The sequence below is a fragment of the Perca fluviatilis genome, chromosome 7, assembly GCF_010015445.1.
Source record: "Perca fluviatilis chromosome 7, GENO_Pfluv_1.0, whole genome shotgun sequence".
NCBI classification, from domain to species: domain Eukaryota; kingdom Metazoa; phylum Chordata; class Actinopteri; order Perciformes; family Percidae; genus Perca; species Perca fluviatilis.
Window position 1 is genome coordinate 3,821,896 of NC_053118.1, and position 20,286 is coordinate 3,842,181.

General features: G+C 45.9%; 1 protein-coding gene across 1 annotated transcript in view; it reads right to left on the minus strand.

Moving 5' to 3' along the window:
• The window catches only part of ttk (ttk protein kinase), a 62,070-nt gene that overhangs the window by 33,380 nt on the left and 8,404 nt on the right, over positions 1-20,286 (minus strand). Inside the window, exons 13-14 of the mRNA XM_039805145.1 lie at positions 17,740-17,883; positions 17,475-17,647 (exon numbers count right to left, since the gene is read on the minus strand). Coding sequence (XP_039661079.1) covers positions 17,475-17,647; positions 17,740-17,883 — 317 coding nt within the window. The remainder of the gene's footprint in view (positions 1-17,474; positions 17,648-17,739; positions 17,884-20,286) is intronic.

The following is a 20,286-nucleotide window of genomic DNA, read 5'->3' on the forward strand; positions in this document are numbered from 1 at the left end:
TAGAACCAGGCGGTCGATACATTAAAATACAATAAAATGGATTAGAACTACCAACTTTGGTAACCTGCAGTTCAAATGAGGGAAAAAAAAAAAAAAAAAAAAAAAAAAAACTCTACTGGGTACCGACCGACTTTGAAAGCAGCCTTTATATACCACCGAACGCTCCACCATGGCCTGAGGTCCTGGGAGTACTGATAAAACAGTCAGGTGGACAAAGTTCAATTAGAGGGCCGTATTCTAAGTTTTTCTGCCAAGACTCCGTCAGGAACAAGAAATCAAGGCACATTAATAAACAAATCATTCAGAATAAAAGATTTGTTTGTAATGGATCGAGCATTTATCAGTGCCATCTTGAGAGGCGCGGACCCACTACTAGGTACAGCAGGGGCCCAGGCCAGGGGACGCAGATACCTTGGAAGTGATCCACCAGAGCGTTTCTTCAGGGTGGACGGCCTAATTGTTAAAATGGTCTGTATGGGATGATAGAGTGGTGATTGTGTAATTGCTACTGACGGGCTGTAGGGGGAGATGTCACTGCTGACAATGTCCTGAGACAAAGAAGTGGTACTGAGAGAAAAAGAGTCTGCGAAGGGGGTGTGTGGTGTAAACAGTCAGTCATTCACGTGTGGCGGACTGTACAGCGTGCTGTATGTTAGCTGCTAAAAACGAGTTGCCCAGCTTGTTTGGGTGGACACCATCGTTCCTGAAATATGAGGAGCGGTTCCAAAACAAGTCAAAATTGTCGATAAATCCAATTATGGGCACAGCAGGTGGACTGGAGCCAGGTGTTAAAACTCACAAGCCTATTCTGGGGACGGCAGTTTTCTTTTTTCGTGAAGGGATATAATTTTCTGCTACTTAGGAATGTATCTTAGGAGATACAAATGTGTAAGATTCCCAGGAGGGATATTGTGTGTGTGTGTGTGTGTGTGTGTGTGTGTGTGTGTGTGTGTGTGTGTGTATCTCCCCCCCCCCCGCCTTTTTCTTTTCCAGCTCAGGCAACTGGCTACACTTTAGGAGTGGTAGGGCGGTCCGTTTCATTTCTTGGAACGTCAAAGGCTTAAACAATACCACTAAAGCCAATAAGGTAATCTCACACTTACAGCAGCTTAAAGGGGACATTCTCTTTTTACAAGAGACCCACCTTCGTACTTCTGAAATCTCACGTATTAAAAAGCCCTGGATGGGCCACTTCGTTCATTCTAGATTTTCCAAGAGGGCTAGAGGAGTGGCTATTATTATACACAGGGACATTGCTTTCGACCCCTCCACTGTTATTTCTGATCCCAACGGACGATATGTAATTGTATCAGGCAAGCTACAAAATACTCCGGTGATCCTGGCTTCGATATATGCTACGACTTGGGATGACGAGGGAATTTATAAAAACCTTTTTCGCTGCTATTCCTAATCTCAATGATCATAATATCATTCTTGGTGGTGATTTCAATCAGGTTCTGAACACTGAAATTGACAACTCTTCCACCCCACGACTTGCTTGGTCAAAATCAGCTAACTCATTAAAGTTCCATGTGGCACAACTGGGCCTAGCAGATCCCTGGAGGACCAAATTCCCTACCGGAAGGTTGTTCTCGTTCTTCTCGCACGTCCATCACACTTATTCACCAATTGACTATTTTTTATTTGACAATAGGCTTCTGCACAACATAATTTCCTGCGATTACCACGGCATAGTAATATCTGACCACACCCCTACTTCCATAGAAGTCTATTTTCCTCACGGCAGCCAGCCCTCTAAATTTTGGAGATTCAACTCCCATTTGCTATGCGAGCCCAAATTCTCTGATTTTCTTTCTTCACAAATTCAGTTTTTCTTCGACGTTAATGATACGCCAGACATCAGTAACAACACACTGTGGGAGACCTTTAAGGCTTATATACGGGGACAAGTTATGTCTTTTGTATCCTACTTTAAGAAGTCTGAGCAAGCAAAATTAAAAGAAATATCAGACAATATCCAAAGACTTGACATTCAATATTCTGCCAATCCCTCTGCTGTACTTTATAAAAAACAGCTCCAGCTTCATTCTGACTATAATTTATTATCAACGGGTAAGATTGAGAGGCAACTCCTGCAGACGAAACAGCAATTTTTTGAACAGGGAGACAAGGCGGGCAAACTGCTTGCATATCACGCTCGAGTGGCCAGTGCTTCTAGACTAGTCCCTATAATTAAATATCCTTCAGGAGACATTTCGACAGATCCTACAGTAATTGCCAACACGTTTTCTGATTATTTTGCCAACCTTTACTCTTCTGAATCCTCTTCTCAAGACTGGGAAGGTCCTAACCCCCTTGATCATCTAATATATCCCCAGGTTAATAAAGAGCTTGCTGCTACTGTTGGTGCACCCTTAACTGTTTCCGAAATAAAAGAAGCCATTAAATCCTTACAAACTAACAAATCGCCCGGACCTGATGGCTACACTCCTCCCTCCCTCTTTCACTAGTGGGGCGGGTCAACCTGGTGAAAATTGTAGTACTGCCCAAGTTTCTTTATGCCTTCCAACACATTCCCATACTTATAAGTAAGTCCTTTTTCTCTTCCCTAGACCAGTTAACACACGCTTTTTTATGGTGCGGTGGGCGTGCGCGTATTAGGAGGACAGTCCTCCAGCTCCCTAGGCCCAAGGTAAGACTAGCTTTGCCAAACATACGTCACAACTACTGGGCCTGCAACATTAGTAGACTTACATTCTGGAACACAAATAAAGTTCGGAGCACTCAACCTCAGTGGTCCCATATAGAAACTTCCTCCTCGCATTTCTCGCTTTGGTTGGTGGTCTGCTCCCGACTGCCACCTCCAATTAAGCAATTCCCCTCGAATCCAATAGTGAGAAACACACTTAAAGTCTGGAATCAGTTTAGGACACAGTTTGGCCTACATACTTCATCAGGTCTGGCTCCAGTCCTTCATAACCATGCCTTTCTTCCTTCTTGCTCGGACACAGCTTTCCAGATCAGGTCAAACAAGGGTCTGCTAACTATCAACGACCTCTATGCTGACGCCGTTTTCTATGCTTTTTCAGATTTATCAGCAAAGTTTGACCTTCCTAATAGCCACCTATTCCGCTACTTTCAAATTCGACACCATTTACGTTCTCAATCGCCTAACTTTCCTAACCAACCTCCAGGTTCTATGACTCAAGTCAACGGGGCCTCGTATCTACAGTTTATAATCTCATTTCTAACATAAATTCAAACTGTTTGGACACCCTAAGGACTACTTGGAGCCAGGATCTTGGTGTCACTTTAGCAGATGATCAATGGGAACAGATATTAGACAGCGTACACTCCTCTTCGATATGCGCAAGACACAGCCTTATACAGTGCAAGATTCTACACAGAGCTCACCTTACAAACGCAAGATTAGCTAGAACATACCCTGATAGAACTGATAAGTGCAACAGGTGTAATCAATCGCCTGCCGACTACATGCACGTTTCTGCTCTGTCCCAAGTTATCAGCTTTCTGGTCTGCAGTATTTGGTACAATTAGCACAGTCCTAGATAAACCTGTAGCCTACTCCTCAACCCCCTCCTCGGAATCTCTCCCTCACTCATCACGTCCAAAACCGCAAAGCAAGTGATTGCATTTTACCACACTTCTCGCTCATCCTTCTTAAATGGACTTAAGGTACTGCAATGTGTAAGGCTTGAAAAGATCAGGTATTCTTTAAGAGGTTCCCTTAAGACATTCCGCAAACTCTGGCATACCTTTTTAGCCCATGTTAACACATTAGATATCAATGAGGAAACTGATAGAAACTGACTAGTCTTAACTGAGCCCTGAGCCAATCCCCTCCCTCCCCTCTTGTATAGTTATTTTCGAGGTCAGGGAGGAGAGAGACCGCCAAGCTGACTTTAATTTTTTTTTTTTTTTCGGAACCTGGACAGCGCCGACCTTTTCCGCCATCAGTAGCGGTTGGCCTACGGGGTTGACAGGCGTTGTGGAGGGGACCCGATTTGGTCGTAGCGAGGCTGCAGAGGCACCAATTGTGAGGACCGGGTTTTCCACAGCTAAAGCAGCATATCGGTTGCAAAGCGACAGAGGTGGAGAGACGGTCCCGTCGGAGCCCCTCTTGCGGCTGCGGACCACCACTTCAACCCAAGTTGACCCATGGAGTGGAGTAGAGCACGAAGAGGGCCACTGACATGCGGCTGGGTCCCACGCCACAGTGTCTTGCAGGGCTAAGTCAAGAGAAGCCAACTTCTGAGACTTTCCACAGGCCAGATCTACATAACTGGACAATAAGGACTCCTTCCTCCGAAGTTCTTCCGACAGCCGTAGGATGTCTTCTTTGAGGTTTGTTATTTATTCATTTGCCTTGATTAAAAGTGCACTGCCCTCATTAAATAGACGCAGCCATCACAGGCCGTTGTGGAAAGAGTGTTTGCAGTATCAGCAGTAGTGGCAGCAGTATCCATTGTAGCATCCATTTTTGCAGCAGCCATTTGAGAACGCTTTTCTCTCCTGGCCTTTGAAAAGCTTCCCCGGCCTGGTGGCAGCAAGCTGCCGCCGGATCACGGGCCCAGTGTTAGTTTTCTGTCGTTGGATCCCGGGCCTGGTGGCAGTTGGCTACCGCCAGATCACGGGCCAAGAGACCGCAGGCCAGTCCCGAAAACCTGCGCCGTGCTGCTTGCTGTGCGCCATCAATGTCCAATGATGTGGTCATCAACAAAAAGAATCAATGTCATTCTGATTCTCAATGCAGATTTCGATACCACAGTAAAAAAAAAAAAAAAGAGGATTTTCTAAGATTCCATATACTTTAACTTGAAACATGAACTTCTTTATTAAATTAAAGCTGCGAGCAGCGATGGACGGGCCCTCGCGCCTCTGCGCGCGTCGGGGTTACCGGCGGACGCCGCTCCTTGCGACCGTGCATTTGCGCGGCACTCAGACGCCACAAACCGTCACCAATGAAAAGGGAACTCCCCGCCGAGTTCAACGATACCTCACACAAGACTCTACGTCATACGGTTCATTAGCTGTGAATGGGGGCGTGGATAAAGCATAGGGGGCGGGTCCAACCATCACCAATTAAAAATGAAGCCTCTGCTGAGATGAATGATACCTCACACAAGACTACCTTAAATGGGTCAGCATGTATGAAGGGGGCGTGGCTTAAACATAGGGGGCGGGCCAAACCATCACCAATGAAGAAGGAAGTCTCTGCTGAGTTCAATGATACCTCACACAAGGGTATACCTTAAACGGTTCAAATGTTATGAAAGGGGGCGTGGCCTGAGTAAGTGGGCATGGCCATATTATAGGGGGCGGCTCAGTATCACACGTAGACCACACATTCTGAGTTTCATGCAAATCGGATGATGTTTGTCATATAAGGCAGATTTCATGTTGCCAGCGGGGGGCGCTATGACCAAAAGTCAATTTTGGCCTGTAGGTGTCCTCAGGCCTGGACCCTTGTCCATCGTGAGAAATTTCGGGCAGATACGACAACGTACACTCAAGTTACAACATCTTCTTTGTTCATCGCTAAACACTCAAAATGGCCGCCACGCCACGCCCACACCGTCTGATGAAAAGTTTTTCTTTTAATGACTTTTCATCGTTAAGGTGTTGGGATGGTACAGACCAAGTTTGAAGTCCATCGGATGAAATCTCTAGGAGGAGTTCGTTAAAGTATAGCACCTTGACTTTTAGACCTACTTCCTGTTGCCACTAGGGGGCGCTATGACTTTAAGTAAATATCGGCCTTTATTTGTCCTCAGGGTTGGACAGGGTTGAAAAGTTTCGAGGTAATCGGACAACGTTCACTCGAGTTACACCCACTTCCTGTTTCGGCGGCGAAACGCACAAAATGGACGCCCCGCCACGGCCACGCCCTATGACGAAAAGTTTTTCTTTTAACAACTTTTCATCTTTAACATCTTAAGATGGCACAGACCGAGTTTGAAGTTGATCGGATGAAATCTCTAGGAGTTCGTTAAAGTATGACATGTGGAAATGGCCAAAATCGCACTAATTTCGAACTTTGAAATCAAAATGGCGGACTTCCTGTTTGGTTTAGGGTATGGCTGTAATGATGTTTTTTGTACATCTTGACATGTTACATATGTGTACCAAGTTTCGTGAGTCTACGTTAAACGCACTGCAGAGGCTCAATTTTCTTAACTTTCTAGGGGGCGCTAGCGAGCCATTTTTGTGCGCCTATTCCCGAAACCCTTAAAATACGTAAATTTTCACCAGACTTGATGCGACCGCCAAATTTGGTGAGTCTTTGAATATGTTAAGGCCCTCAAAAAGCCAATTCATTTGACGGGAAAAAGAATAATAGAAAGAAAGAAAGAAAGAATAATTCCTTCAGTTTCAATAGGGCCTTCGCCGCTGTCGACGCTCGGGCCCTAAATATTTGTGTGTGCTGTAAAGTAGTTAGAAAAAATGAAATCTGAATCTGCTAAAATCGGTATCGGCTGGCCTAACTCAAAGAAAATCGGAATTGGCCTAGAAAGTTGTAATCGGTGCATCTCTAATCTGAAAGATGGAGACAGCGTAGAGCCCAAAAGGATGCCGAGTTGGCCAATTTCCTCCTGAACAGGTAAGCATTAGCTTCAGGCTAATTTATCACGGCCACAAGGGACGGGCACTTTATGTCATTTCAACATTCGTGTACTCACATTGAATTATATAGCTATACTCGAGTTGGTTACTCGCAAAAACAATTGAGATACAGCCAGAAAAGTGATCCTGACGGGTCCTGGCTAACGCCGCCATGCTAACTGCTAACGTTACCGGAGGAGCATCCAAGCGGCCACGGCTGTTTACAATGTAGAGCCTGTTCAGCAGCCGTAGCCAACAACGGTGAGTTATTTGAAGCCAAGAGAGGGGGGGGGCTGGAGTTTGCAGTGAACGTGTCGTTTTTGACATCGGGTAGAATCTATCTCCGTTGACTCTCGTTCATACTGTATGCCCCTTGTAACGGAAGTAGAAGAGCGTGACTTCGGCCACTTGTTCGTGACCTCCTACTTCTGAATGTAACGACTGGAACGCTCTGAAGTGTATACTGCCCCCATCAGTTCCAGAAGAGGCGCAGCACCGATGCTGCTAACACTGGCATCGTCGCTAACGGTGCCTACAGTGTTTCGTTGGCGTTTTGTCATTTTAGAACCGGAAGGTATCACAAGTATCAGTTCTCGTGACATCCCTACATGAGACACAACCATCTTCTAATATCTAACATCTTCAAATTCTTATTGGGACAGGGCTCCACACTAACTTTTTGCCTTGGTTGCACTGGTGCGCCTAACTTTTATTTAGGTGCACCAGCACAAAATTTAGGTGCACCCAAATTTTTCCTCGCATCGCCGTAACACTGAATGGCGATACACGATATATAGCTCTGTATTTTTTTACAAAGTGGGCTAAATGTTCAGTTTTAAGTCAAAGCCACTTTTCACAAGCTCTTTTATTAAAACAGATTGTGATTAAAATAAAATGCAAAGACAGGGTTTTCTTTACCAGTTTGAAAATATACAGCTGCAACACATGTAAATGAAAGTTATCTAAAATAAATAGCCTGAGAAAGCTCCTTCATAAGCTTTCAACAACAATAACAGACTGATTAAAAGAGAGACGACGGCGGATAGCTCAGTTGGTAAATATAGAGGTTTGACTCCGACCTGCAGCCCTTTCCTATATGACAGGCATGAAAACGGGTCAGGGGTGAAAAAAGTGAGAAGGATATTACCCCTCTAGGGGGGTCCCCCCCCGGAAGAAAATTTTAAATATTCCATATTTTAAAGCATCAATCTGATGCATTTTGAGATGCATTTTTTGCCAACCAACAGTGTAATATTTCAATATGCACTCATTAAAGTTAATTTGACTGGCAAAACAGTTAAAGTCCTTCTGACATTACACAATAATAAAAGTCATAATTTTTAAAAAACTAAAAGTTTTGGATACATTTGTACTTCTTCCAACCATATATTAAATAAAGAGTCAATGTGGATTTACATATTGCAATAATATCATAATCCTAAAATGAATCATTGTGAAAACTAAAATTTACTACTTTGGCCAGGTCATCATCAAAAAAGCAAATTAGTACATTCATGATTTTGTCCATGCTGATATTAGCTGCTTTATTTACAATTATTAAAAACGTGGCATTGTTTATCTTTTCATATAGCTAGAAGTCAAAACTCTGGGACAAGGCCGTTATGTTTAAATACCTGCCATGCTGATTCCAAACAGACAGCTTTATCAAGGCAGTTTGGGCTTCAGATAGCTTTTACAAATCATGATCTGCTATGAACGTGCACACACGTATTGTTTGTATCACGGTCGGTCAGTAAAGGAACAGTCGCCGTCTTAACGGTAGCGGTCGTTGCCGGTAACGTACTCGTATGACAGAGTGCACGGACCGAAGCTTTGTGACTAGCATCTAATGACTAGCAAGCCCCGTCTTACCGCTGCCGCCGTCTTCCTTGAACATGCGCTGCAGAAGGTTGGTGGAACTCGTTTCATTGGTTGGTGGAAGTTCGATGATTGGTCAAAGCTATAGACAGTATGGTTAAATCCAGCGCATTAAAACAAATCCCATGTGGACTTTTTAATTTATTTATTTTTCTAAAATAGTCATACGGCACCAGGCCCGAGTACTTACACCCCCCTCTCCCCCCTTAAACATTTTCTCATCAAATCTACACGATTCACGTAGGTCACCTATTTTGGTTTCAAAACGGCGAATTTCGCCGAAAGGTGAGGGATTTTCATGTCTGTACATGTCATCCCCCCACTCTCTCTCCCCTTTCATGTCTTCAGCTTTCCTATCAAAATAAAGGCCGAAATCTTAAAAAAAAAAAAAGAAAAAGAAAAAGAACGACCGAAAGACAGGGGGAGTGCGATGGACTGAAGCGTATGCTAGGCTACTCAGAGAGTGACGGCTGACTCATTAGCGGCGTTACACCAGTCTTGTGTAGGCTATGAAATGTCTGTATCGTCACTGCGCTGCATTTTTATGAACTATGATCCAGCTACTGGTAGGGTCTCCCAAGGCAAAGTGGTCTCAGGTGAGGGGCCAGACAAAGAATGGTTCAAAACCCCAATGGAAAAACAAGGTAGAAATGGAGTGACCCTGCCCGGAGGAAGCCCGGGGCCCCCGTCTGGAGCCAGGCCCAGACGGCGGGCTCGTCGGCGAGCGCCTGGTGGCCGGGTTTGCCACGGAGCCCGGCTGGGCACAGCCCCAACAAGCTACGTGGCCCCATCTCTCCAGCCCATGGGCCCACCACCTGTGGGAGGAACCGCTGGGGGGGTGCGCTGCCACATGGGTGGCAGTGAAGGTCAAGGGCCTCGACGGACGAGACCCGGGCAGCAGATGCTGGCTCTGGGGACGTGGAAGGTCACCTCTCTGTGGGGAAGGAGCCGGAACTGGTGCGGGAGGTGGAGCGCTACCGGTTAGATCTGGTGGGGCTTACCCCCCGCACGGTCACCGGTTCTGGAACCGTACTCCTGGATAGGGGTTGGACTCTTTTCTTCTCTGGAGTTGCTCAGGGTGTGCGGCCGGGCGGGGTGGGGATACTAACAAGCCCCCGGCTGAGCGCCGCTTACGTTGGAGTTTGGCCCCGTGGACGAGAGGGCCGCCTCCCTACTCCTGCGGGTTGTGGGGGAAAACTCTGACTGTTTGTGCATATGCATCAAACAGGAGTTCGAGTAGTCGGCCTTCTTGGAGACCTTGAGTGGAGTCCTGCATGCGGGGCCGCGGGGGGACTCCATTGTTCTGCTGGGGGACTACACGCCGCGACCGCAAGTGCATGGAGACACCTGGAGAGGCGTGATTGGGAGGAACGGCCTCCCTGATCTAAACCAGAGTGGTTGTTTGTTGTTGGACTTCTGTGCTAGTCATGGATTGTCTATAGCAACACCATGTTCGAACATAGGGATGCTCATAAGTGTACCTGGTACCAGAGCACCCTAGGCCGAAGGTCAATGATCGATTTTATAATCGTTTCATCTGATCTGAGGCCGTATGTTTTGGACACACGGGTGAAGAGAGGGGCAGAGCTGTCAACTGATCACCATCTGGTGGTGAGTTGGGTCAGGGGTGGGGAAGACTCTGGACAGACCTGATAAGCCCAAACGTGTAGTGCGGGTAAATTGGGAACGTCTGGAGGAGGCCCCTGTCCACGAACTTACTTTCACGCACCTCCGGCGGAGCTTTCGTGCATCCCTGTGGAGGCTGGGGGCATTGAACCCGAGTGGACAATGTTCAAAGTTTCCATTGCTGAAGCTGCGGCGAGGAGCTGTGGTCTTGGGTTGCCTCAAGGGGCGGTAACCCCAGACACCGCGTGATGGACACCGGTGGTCAGGGAAGCCGTCCGACTGAAGAAGGAGTCTTTCCGGGATATGTTATCCCAGAGGACTCCGAGGAGGCCTTGCAGGGTACCGGAAGGGCCCGAAGGGGCGGCAGCCTCTGCCGTGAAAGAGGCAAAGCAGCGCGTGTGTGGGAGAAGTTTGGAGAAGACATGGAGAAGGACTTTCGGTCGGCACCAAAGTGCTTCTGGAAAACTGTTCGCCACCTCAGGAGGAGAAAGGGGAACCATCCAAGCTGTGTACAGTAAGGATGGGACACTGTTGACCTCAACTGAGGAGGTAATAGGGCGGTGGAAGGAGCATTTTGAGGAACTCCTGAATCCGGACTAATACGCCCTCTATGTTAGAGGCAGAGCTGGAGGATGACGGGAGTTGCGGAAATTGTTCCGGGGGAAGTCACTGATGTAGTCAAACAACTCCACAGTGGCAAAGCCCCGGGATTGATGAGATCCGTCCAGAAATGCTCAAGGCTCTGGGTGTGGAGGGGCTGTCCTGGTTGACACGTCTCTTCAACATTGCGTGGAAGTCTGGAACAGGCGCAAAGGAGTGGCAGACTGGGGTGGTGGTTCCCCTTTAAAAAGGGGACCAGAGGGTGTGTGCCAATTACAGGGGTATCACACTTCTCAGCCTCCCTGGTAAAGTCTACTCCAAGTTCAGGAAAGGAGGGTTCGGCCGATAGTCGAACCTCAGGTTGAGGAGGAACAATGCGGATTCCGTCCTGGTTGTGGAACAACGGACCAGCTCTTCACTCTAAGGATCCTGGAGGGAGCCTGGGAGTATGCCCAACCGGTCTACATGTGTTTTGTGGATTTGGAGAAGGCTATGACCGGGTCCCCGGGAGATAACGGTGGGAGGTGCTGCGGGAGTATGGGGTGAGGGGGTCTCTACTCAGGGCCATCCAATCTCTGCGACCAAAGTGAGAGCTGTGTCCGGGTTCTCGGCAGTAAGTCGGACTCGCTTTCAGGTGAGGGTTGGCCTCCGCCAGGGCCTGTGCTTTGTCACCAATCCTGTTTGTAATATTTATGGACAGGATATCGAGTAGTCGGGGGTGGGGAGGGGTTGCAGTTCGGTGGGCTGGGGATCTCATCGCTGCTTTTGCAGATGATGCGGTCCTGATGGCATCATCGGCCTGCGACCTTCAGCACTCACTGGATCGGTTCGCAGCCGAGTGAATGGCGGTTGGGATGAGGATCAGCACCTCTAAATCGGAGGCCATGGTTCTCAGCAGGAAACCGATGGAATGCCTTCTCCAGGTAGGGAATGAGTCCTTACCCCAAGTGAAGGAGTTCAAGTACCTTGGGGTTTTGTTCGCGAGTGAGGAGACAATGGAGCGGGAGATTGGTCGGAGAGAATCGGCAGCGCAGGTGCGGTATTACATTCCATCTATCGCACCGTTGTGACGAAAGAGAGCTGAGCCAGAAGGCAAAGCTCTCAATCTACCGGTCAGTTTTCGTTCCTACCCTCACCTATGGTCATGAAGGCTGGGTCATGACCGAAGAACGAGATCCAGGGTACAAGCGGCCGAAATGGGTTTCCTCAGGAGGGTGGCTGGCGTCTCCCTTAGGAGATAGGGTGAGAAGCTCAGTCATCCGTGAGGAGCTCGAGGAGTAGAGCCGCTGCTCCCTTTCGTTGAAAGGAGCCAGTTGAGGTGGTTCGGGCATCTGGTAAGGATGCCCCCTGGGCGCCTCCCTAGGGAGGTGTTCCAGGCACGTCCAGCTGGGAGGAGGCCTCGGGAAGACCCAGGACTAGGTGGAGGGATTATATCTCAAACCTGGCCTGGGAACGCGCCTCGGGATCCCCAGTCGGAGCTGGTTAATGTTGCTCGGGAAGGAGGGAAGTTTGGGGTCCCCTGCTGGAGCTGCTCCCCCAGCGACCGACACCGGATAAGCGGACCGAAGATGGATGGATGGATGGATGATCCAGCATGCTCCACGCTATCACTTCAACACTAACGAACAAGTTAGTTTAATATCGTTTTTCGCGCTGGCTGCCGCAGTAACGGAGTTACCAGCAGAAACACTAGTAACACTACCACAGGTTTCCCTCTCATACTTAACAATATACAGCTGTGTTAATACAATTAAAACTGTAGACAAATGTCGGGAGTTTGGACCAGCGGCGCTGTGTCTCTCCATGTTGCAGTTGCCAGCCGGTGTGTGTGAATGAATGGGGGCGGGGCTGGCGGGAGGAGATCGACAAATCCAAACACAGGCACGGCTTTCCAGAAGGAATGGGTCATGTAACGCAACATTAAACCACATCGATATAAACAACATTGCTTCGTTAGTGGAGAGGCAGCGGATGCGAGGACGTTAGGTGCACCGGTGCGACCTAGGAAAAATCTTAGTCGCACCCTTACAAATTTTGGTCGCATTTGCGACCAAATTGGTCGCACTCTCGAGCCCTGTGGGACTGTGTCTTATTCCCCGTATCCCCCAGAGTTAGATAAGTCCAAACATACCCTTCTCATCTCCTAACTATCTGACGCCCCCACCGCTAGCCTAGCTTAGCACAGATCCTGGAGGTGACCGGCGCCACCTAGCCTAGCTTAGCACAGATCCTGGAGGTAACCGGCTCCATCTAGCCTACTGCTCCCAATAAGTGACAAAATAACACCAACATGTTCCTATTTACATGTTGTGATTTATATAGTCACAGTGTGTACAAATAACAAGGTCACATGACCAGGGTGGCTACAGGTATAAACAAGTTAAATTTAAGACTTTTTAAGACCACTTCTAAATGAAATTTAAGACTTGAATGCGGTGCGTTTGTAATCATGTTCAACGAGACACTGAACCGGACAACCAAAAGCAAACAACTGGACTTGCATGTGCATTATTGGTTAAATGACCACATCCAGTCAAGATTATATGGAGCAGTTCATGGGCCATGCAACTGCCCAGGATCTACTTCAGCATTTCAAAGTAAGTGTGCCATAAATATATTTATTAACTAACCTCTTGTATGTTGTGTATCATATAGTTAAGCTTTACTGATTTGTCAAGTGAATAACAACTATGGATAGGGCACTACATGTTAATTAGACAAATTAAAATGAATGAAGTAAAAACAGCCAAATTGAGTTTTAGAATGTTATTAGAGTCTGCTGTTTACCTGCCAATATGTATAAATAGTATACATAAAAATGCTCATAAAAATAGCCCCACATCATCACATACCCTTCACCATACCTAGAGATTAGAATGGTTTTATTTCAGTTAGCCTCATAGCTGGTTTGATTGATTGAGAGATGATTTTATTGAAAGTGTCCCATATCTAGGTATGGTGAAGGGTATGTGAGGCCAAGGGAACTTTATCAGAATGCATTGTATCTGTAGCGCACTGTATTTTAAGGAAGGGCATTTATTTATTTACGATACATTATTTATTCACAAAGAAAATTGGTGTCCTTAAAAGGTTGGACTTTTCCTACTTTTTTTAATTAAGGAATTAAGATCAATTTCCAAAAGATGATTTTTGTATTCCTCTTTTTAGTCAACTTATATTGGGTTCACAAACTTATGAGCACCACTTGTCATTTAACCAATAATGCACATGCAAGTCCAGTTGTTTGCTTTTGGTTGTCTGGTTCAGTGTCTTGTCGAACATAATTACAAACGCACCGCATTTTCGGACTTAGGTGATGAGTTATTTTTTGATATATGGCGCCAGTCCAAATTTAGCGTAACGTATCTGGTCTTGTCCTTTCCACAGGTAAATGACTGTACAAGCCCCGAATCTGGAAACATTGCTTTGAACACTTCTTCAATCCTGTCATTATACCTGTAGGAATTGTGGCTTGTCACAGTCCTCAGCACCCAAATCACCTCTGCTCGGAGTGTTGGCATAGAGCCACAATTTCTCGGCGGTCAGCTGGCATTGTTGGCTGTGGATTTCCCATCCTAACATCCAGCGTTGTAGCGTTGACATCGTTGGTAGCGGTAGAAATGGTGTAGCAGAAACTAGCAATTACGGGATGCTGGCGAGCCTTTACGTAGTTTACCAAGTTTGAAATTCTTCCGACGCATAACGCAGTTCGCTTCATAAACATTCCCAAGCACCGACCTTAACCAATAATACTCGTTCTTTTCAAGCAATTTGTAATTGAACAATTATCAACCATTGCCGTATTACCTGTATGCGGCGAAATTGCAAATCCCACTGACTATGGCCACGCCAAGACCCGCCCACGAAGCAGCTCGATTGGTAGGGGTTAGGCATTTGACATTGGTTAAGGTTAAGGTTAGGATAGCCGATTGGTCAGGGGATAGGTCATGTACAAATGGGGTTACCTTGCGTAAAAGATATTCGACCTGGCTGGCAGACAGATTGCCTGCATTTTCGCGGTTGCATGACACAAACATATTTAAGACCTATCCAATCTGAATTTAAGACAATTTAATACTTTTTAAGGCCTTATTTTTAGGGAAAGTGATTTAAGACTTTTTAAAGGGGTGATAGAATGATTATATAGGGTATTTCACACTGTTCCTTATGGTCTCCTAATGGGGTATGTAACATTGGTTGGGCTGAAAATGGCCTGGTTGATATTTTACTGGCCCTTATGCATCCCTGTGTTTTGGCCCTATTTGTAACAAGAGCTTTTCTTCCAAATATGGTATGGTCATGAATATTTAGATGAGCTGCGCGCTGATTGGTTGAGCGACTTGCCATACGCACACATTAGAGACGCGCGCTGATTGGTTGAGCGAATCCCCAATACACATACATTAGAGAAGCGACAGAATCTCATATTCCAGACACTGCAATTTTTCATTACCAAATTCACTTCTGAGACTTTTTTAAGCGAGAAATCCACTATATAAAGCTGAAATATGGGCCGTTTTACAAAAATTGATGGCTAATTGCAAATTTGGTAAGACGTCCAGACTTTAGGAGCTCCACACAGTCTGACGAGAAAGGGCAGCCTGCTGGGCTCCATAACCAGCGCAAAGTCACCCTTTGTGGATACTGCACTATGGGGCTCCGGCGGGCCAGCTGCCGGCATAACTAAATATATTACTCCGGTTTGAATTTCGCCGACGCCTTATATAACATCATTCCCCAATGTCTTATAAAGCTAACCGTTGTGTCCGATTTGATTTTAAGGCATTTTTATGAACGTGAGGCGTCTTTTGTAAGGAAAGCAGCTGCTTGCTATATGTCCCATTCATTACAATGGGGAAATACCGCGCGCTAGCTACACTTTTGCCATAACTAAATTATATTTACAGTTTGAATTTCGCACGCCACTTATACAACTCATTCCCCAATGTCTTATAAAGCTAACCGTTGTGTCCGGATTTGATTTTAAGGCATTTTTAGGAACGCTAAGGCGCTCTTTGTAGGTGGAGCAGCTGCTTGCTATATGTCCCATTCATTACAATGGAGAAATATCGCAGCTTGCTCACTTTCGCAATAACTAAAGTATATTTACAGTTTGAATTTCGCACGGCATGAATATTATAGGTTCCTCAAGGTCTTACAAAGCTTAGCTAACACTTGTCCGATTCGGATTTCAATTGAATGTATTTTTGTGAATGTCAGAGTTAGGAGGAGGCTAGCTAGCTCTCATTGATGGACTCCATCTCACCGCGGCTCTATCAATGAGACTCGCGGACAAGAGGCGCGTATTTCCCGATTTTGTGTTTAAATAACTCAACACACATACCCATTATAAGATTTACTGGAACCTGCGGGCTGCGGGTAAAAGATTGCGGGCGTATCAAGCTCGCTGACACCGCGGTCAGGGCGGCGATGTAGCAACCCAGGCAGCACCAACACCGGCACTAAACTCCAACACACAGTCGGAGAAAATTTGCAATTAGCCATCCATTTTCGTAAAGCGGCCCATATTTGAGCTTTATATGGTTGATTTCTCGCCATAAAAAGTTTCAGAAGTGAATTTTGTAATGGAATAGCAGAGGCGCGTGACCTAGCTAGATTCAGAAGACTACCTGATCTCAGGTCAGTTGTGTAGCCTATGTAAATGTTGGGGCGTGACTGTTCTCTTAAGGTTCCGGATTTTGAGACGCTTGCGTAAGCAACTCAGCTTTGTTGGGATTCGCCCGTTTTCAGCGGCAGTTTCAAAATATGAGATTTTCATAGTAAAGGGGTGTCAGTGGGACTTTGAGCTTCTATGTATGTCCTATTTACCCACCGAACTGTCGTTAGTCAACTATGACAGGGTAAAATCGGTTTTGCATTCTATCATCCCTTTAAGACTTTTTAAAGGACCCGCGGCCACCCTGATGACACACAGCCATCTTCTAACCGTATTCATACTGGGAACTATATTCTCAGAAGGCCAAGCACTGCTACTTCTGCTACTTGGGCGGAGTGATTTGCTGACAGCACCTGAGAAGCCCCGTGGTGAGGAGCAGAGAGTAACGTTACAAATCATGGCTGTGTGTCATGTGACCTTGTTATTTGTACACACTGTGACTATACAAATCACAACATGGAAATAGGAACATGTTGGCATTATTTTGTCACTTATTGGGAGCAGTAGGCTAGATGGAGCTGGTTACCTCCAGGATCTGTGCTAAGCTAGGCTAGATGGAGCTGGTTACCTCCAGGATCTGTGCTAAGTTAGGCTAGATGGAGCCAGTTACCTACAGGATCTGTGCTAAGCTAGGCTAGACGGAGCCGGTTACCTCCAGGATCTGTGCTAAGCTAGGCTAGATGGAACCGGTTACCTCCAGGATCTGTGCTAAGCTAAGCTAGATGGAACCGGTTACCTCCAGGATCTGTGCTAAGCTAGGCTAGATGGAACCGGTTACCTCCAGGATCTGTGCTAAGCTAGGCTAGATGGACCCGGTTACCTCCAGGATCTGTGCTAAGCTAGGCTAGTTGTAACCGGTTACCTCCAGGATCTGTGCTAAGCTAGGCTAGCGGTGGGGGCGTCTGACAGGGTTACAACACACACGGAGATGAGAAGGGTATGTTTGGACTTATCTAACTCTGGGAGATACGGGGAATAAGACAAAGTCCCAATAAATCGGCGTGTTCCTTTAAGACACATTAAAATATTTTGTAATCAAACATTTTAACCATGTGCTCTAAATGCATTGCACAGTAAAGAGTATTATGGATATAGAATGCCATCAGACCTCTGGAGAAACATTGCGGTAGACAGGAGTTGGCATCTTCCACTCTGATAAGGGATCCTTGCTGGCAGGTTTAGGCTGTTCCACTGACCGCTTCACGGGGACGCGACCAGGAAGCTGAAGTTCCTGGTTTCTCCCACAAGCAGACACACTTTCTGCAACACCCGTTTGCAAATCTGCGAGAAAAACTGTAGAAATTAAAAACATTTCAGTTACAAACCGTGTCCAACCGCTTTAACATTAACAATGCCTCTCAGTGAATCTCTACCTGTGGGAGGTTCCTCCTCCCTGGTGGGCACAAGCTGTTCCTCCCCAGCTCTCAGGTTACGTATGGCTATCTCCAGGAGCTCTGCTGGCTTGGAATTTAATGCCTGGGCTTTGAGCAGAATTGAAGTCGCTTTGTTCACGTTACCTTGAAAAGGAAGAAAATTTTTTATTTGACTATGTTTAGTCAGTGAAGTGTAGGGCTGGGCACCAAACATTAATACTTTCATGGCACCGAAAAAAGAAAAAAAAATTATTAATCTTTCGGTGCCAAATTTCGGTTCCAAAAGCGTCTGAACGCGTAAACTTATCTGTCCTCTCTGCAGAGAGACCGACAGACAGACACTAAACTGTCTGCAGTTTTGTTGAAGTCACAGTAATGCCGATAAAGTGGTTTCAAGTGTGGTTACAGTTTTTCAAAACTTCGGCGGTGTTTGCTGCAATATGATATTAATGGAGAGCCGAAAGCGGTCGCGGTGCTGTCGACGTTACACTTCCTCTTACAGTACAGATCCATTTGACCGTGCAACGCTTCTGTCGCGCCGCGCTCCACTCTATTTCTATGTGTGACGTCAAGCGACTTCAACGTGCCTGCAAAGCATTCCGGGAAGGCGGCGCTGCATTGGAAAAAATGCTGCGTGTCAAAAAGCTGGCAGATTCCCCTCTTTATGCAAATGAATCAGTTGAACGCAACACGACTATCCAGTAGAAGTAGACGAAAATCTTTCAAACTAACCTTCGTCTATCTGAAATGAAGACCGATTCAGCAACTGCATGGCCTATTTCTCGTTAAAGAGATGGTTCGGAGTAATTTCACCCTAGGGTCCTTTCCACCATGACCTCGAGCCAAACGCCCCCCCAGAAGCTTTTTTCACCTGGGTCGAACATTGAGAGAGTTAGCGTAGAGTAGCGTTATCAGCTGAATAGATTAGTGCAGGCGCTAATGGATCCGAGAGGGTCTCTTGTACATTACCCCACTAATAATGCCCAAAATGATACCAAACTTCTACACTAGTACAAATAGGTTATGCATTCATAAAACGATGGATTGGAAAGTTTGGAAGTACACCAGAAGTTTATGTAAATAGCACTTGCCTGTTGGCTTCTCGTCTCTGCTGCTGCTACTGAGTGCTTAGGGCCGTCTACAAATTACAACACCGAAAAGAGATACAACAAAAATATTTATTAATTTAATGATTAAATAAGGTAATGTCTCCAAACTTACCTCAATTATAACCTGTCTCCTGCTAGTTATACTACAGCACTTACTTTAAAAAATTAGTTAAATTAATAAATATTTTTGTTGTATATCTTTTCGGTGTTGTAATTTGTAGATGTCCCTGAGCACTCGTCTTACAGCAGCAGCAACAACAACAGAGAGCAGAAGCCAGCAGGCAAGTGTTATTTACATAAACTTCTGGTGTACTTCCAAACTTTCCAATCCATCGTTTTATGAATGCATAACCTATTTGTACTAGTGTAGAAGTTTGGTATCATTTTGGGCATTATTAGTGGGGTAATGTACAAGAGACGCTCTTGGATCCATTAGCCCATGCACTAAGCTATTCAGCTGATAACGCGAACTCTCCCAATGTTCGACTCAGGTGAAAAAAGCTTCTGGGGGGGTGTTTGGCTCGAGGTCATGGTGCAAAGGACCCTAGGGTGAAATTACTCCCAACCATCACTTTAAGCGAGAAATAGGCCATGCAGTTGCTGAATCGGTCTTCATTTCAGATCGACAAAGGTTAGTTTGAAAGATTTTCTTCTACTACTTCTACCGGATAGTCAGCAGAAGTAGTCAAAGGAACCTAGGGTGAAATTACTCCGAACCATCACTTTAAAATGTTTTCAGAAACATTTTTCGGTGAACTATTTTTGTAATAATAGTAGATCGTATTCTCAACGAGCCACCATGACACTGTTGAAATTCTCAAGTAGCCAGACCCACGTCACGCGTTCATCCAATCAGCTGCTGGTCAGGGACGTGGAGCATCAACCATGGCTGTATGACGTCGCGACACCATGCTTCAGTCGTGTCGGACAAATGGATCTGTACCGTTAGACAAGCAGGCCCAAAAGTGGTTACTCTGCCCTGATGACTGACTGACAGGCTGAGCTTGTATGGCAAGGAAACTTTATTAATGTTACTCTGAGTGAGCAGTGTTACCAGAATTTTTACATTTTGATAACTGATTTACAATTAAGTTGGAAAATAAAAGCTTTGTGTTTATATATTTTTGTTGATGTTGAAATGGATTTTAAAACATATGGTATTGAAAAAAGTATCGTTAGGAACCGGCATCGAAACCATTGGAACTGGGACTGATAGTTGCCAAGAGACTGATATTGAGGGAATGGAAGTCTCCCTCTCCTCCCTCCTTTCAGGTATGGATCACCGATATGCTATCCATAATACAAATGGAAAAACTCCGCACTAGTCAAAGGGACATGTTTTCCCGTTCTTGGAACCCATTCCTAACTCATTTTGAAAAAGCTAAAATACAGTAAACTAATTATGTTCCTGTATCAACAACCTTTCCTCCTACCGCTG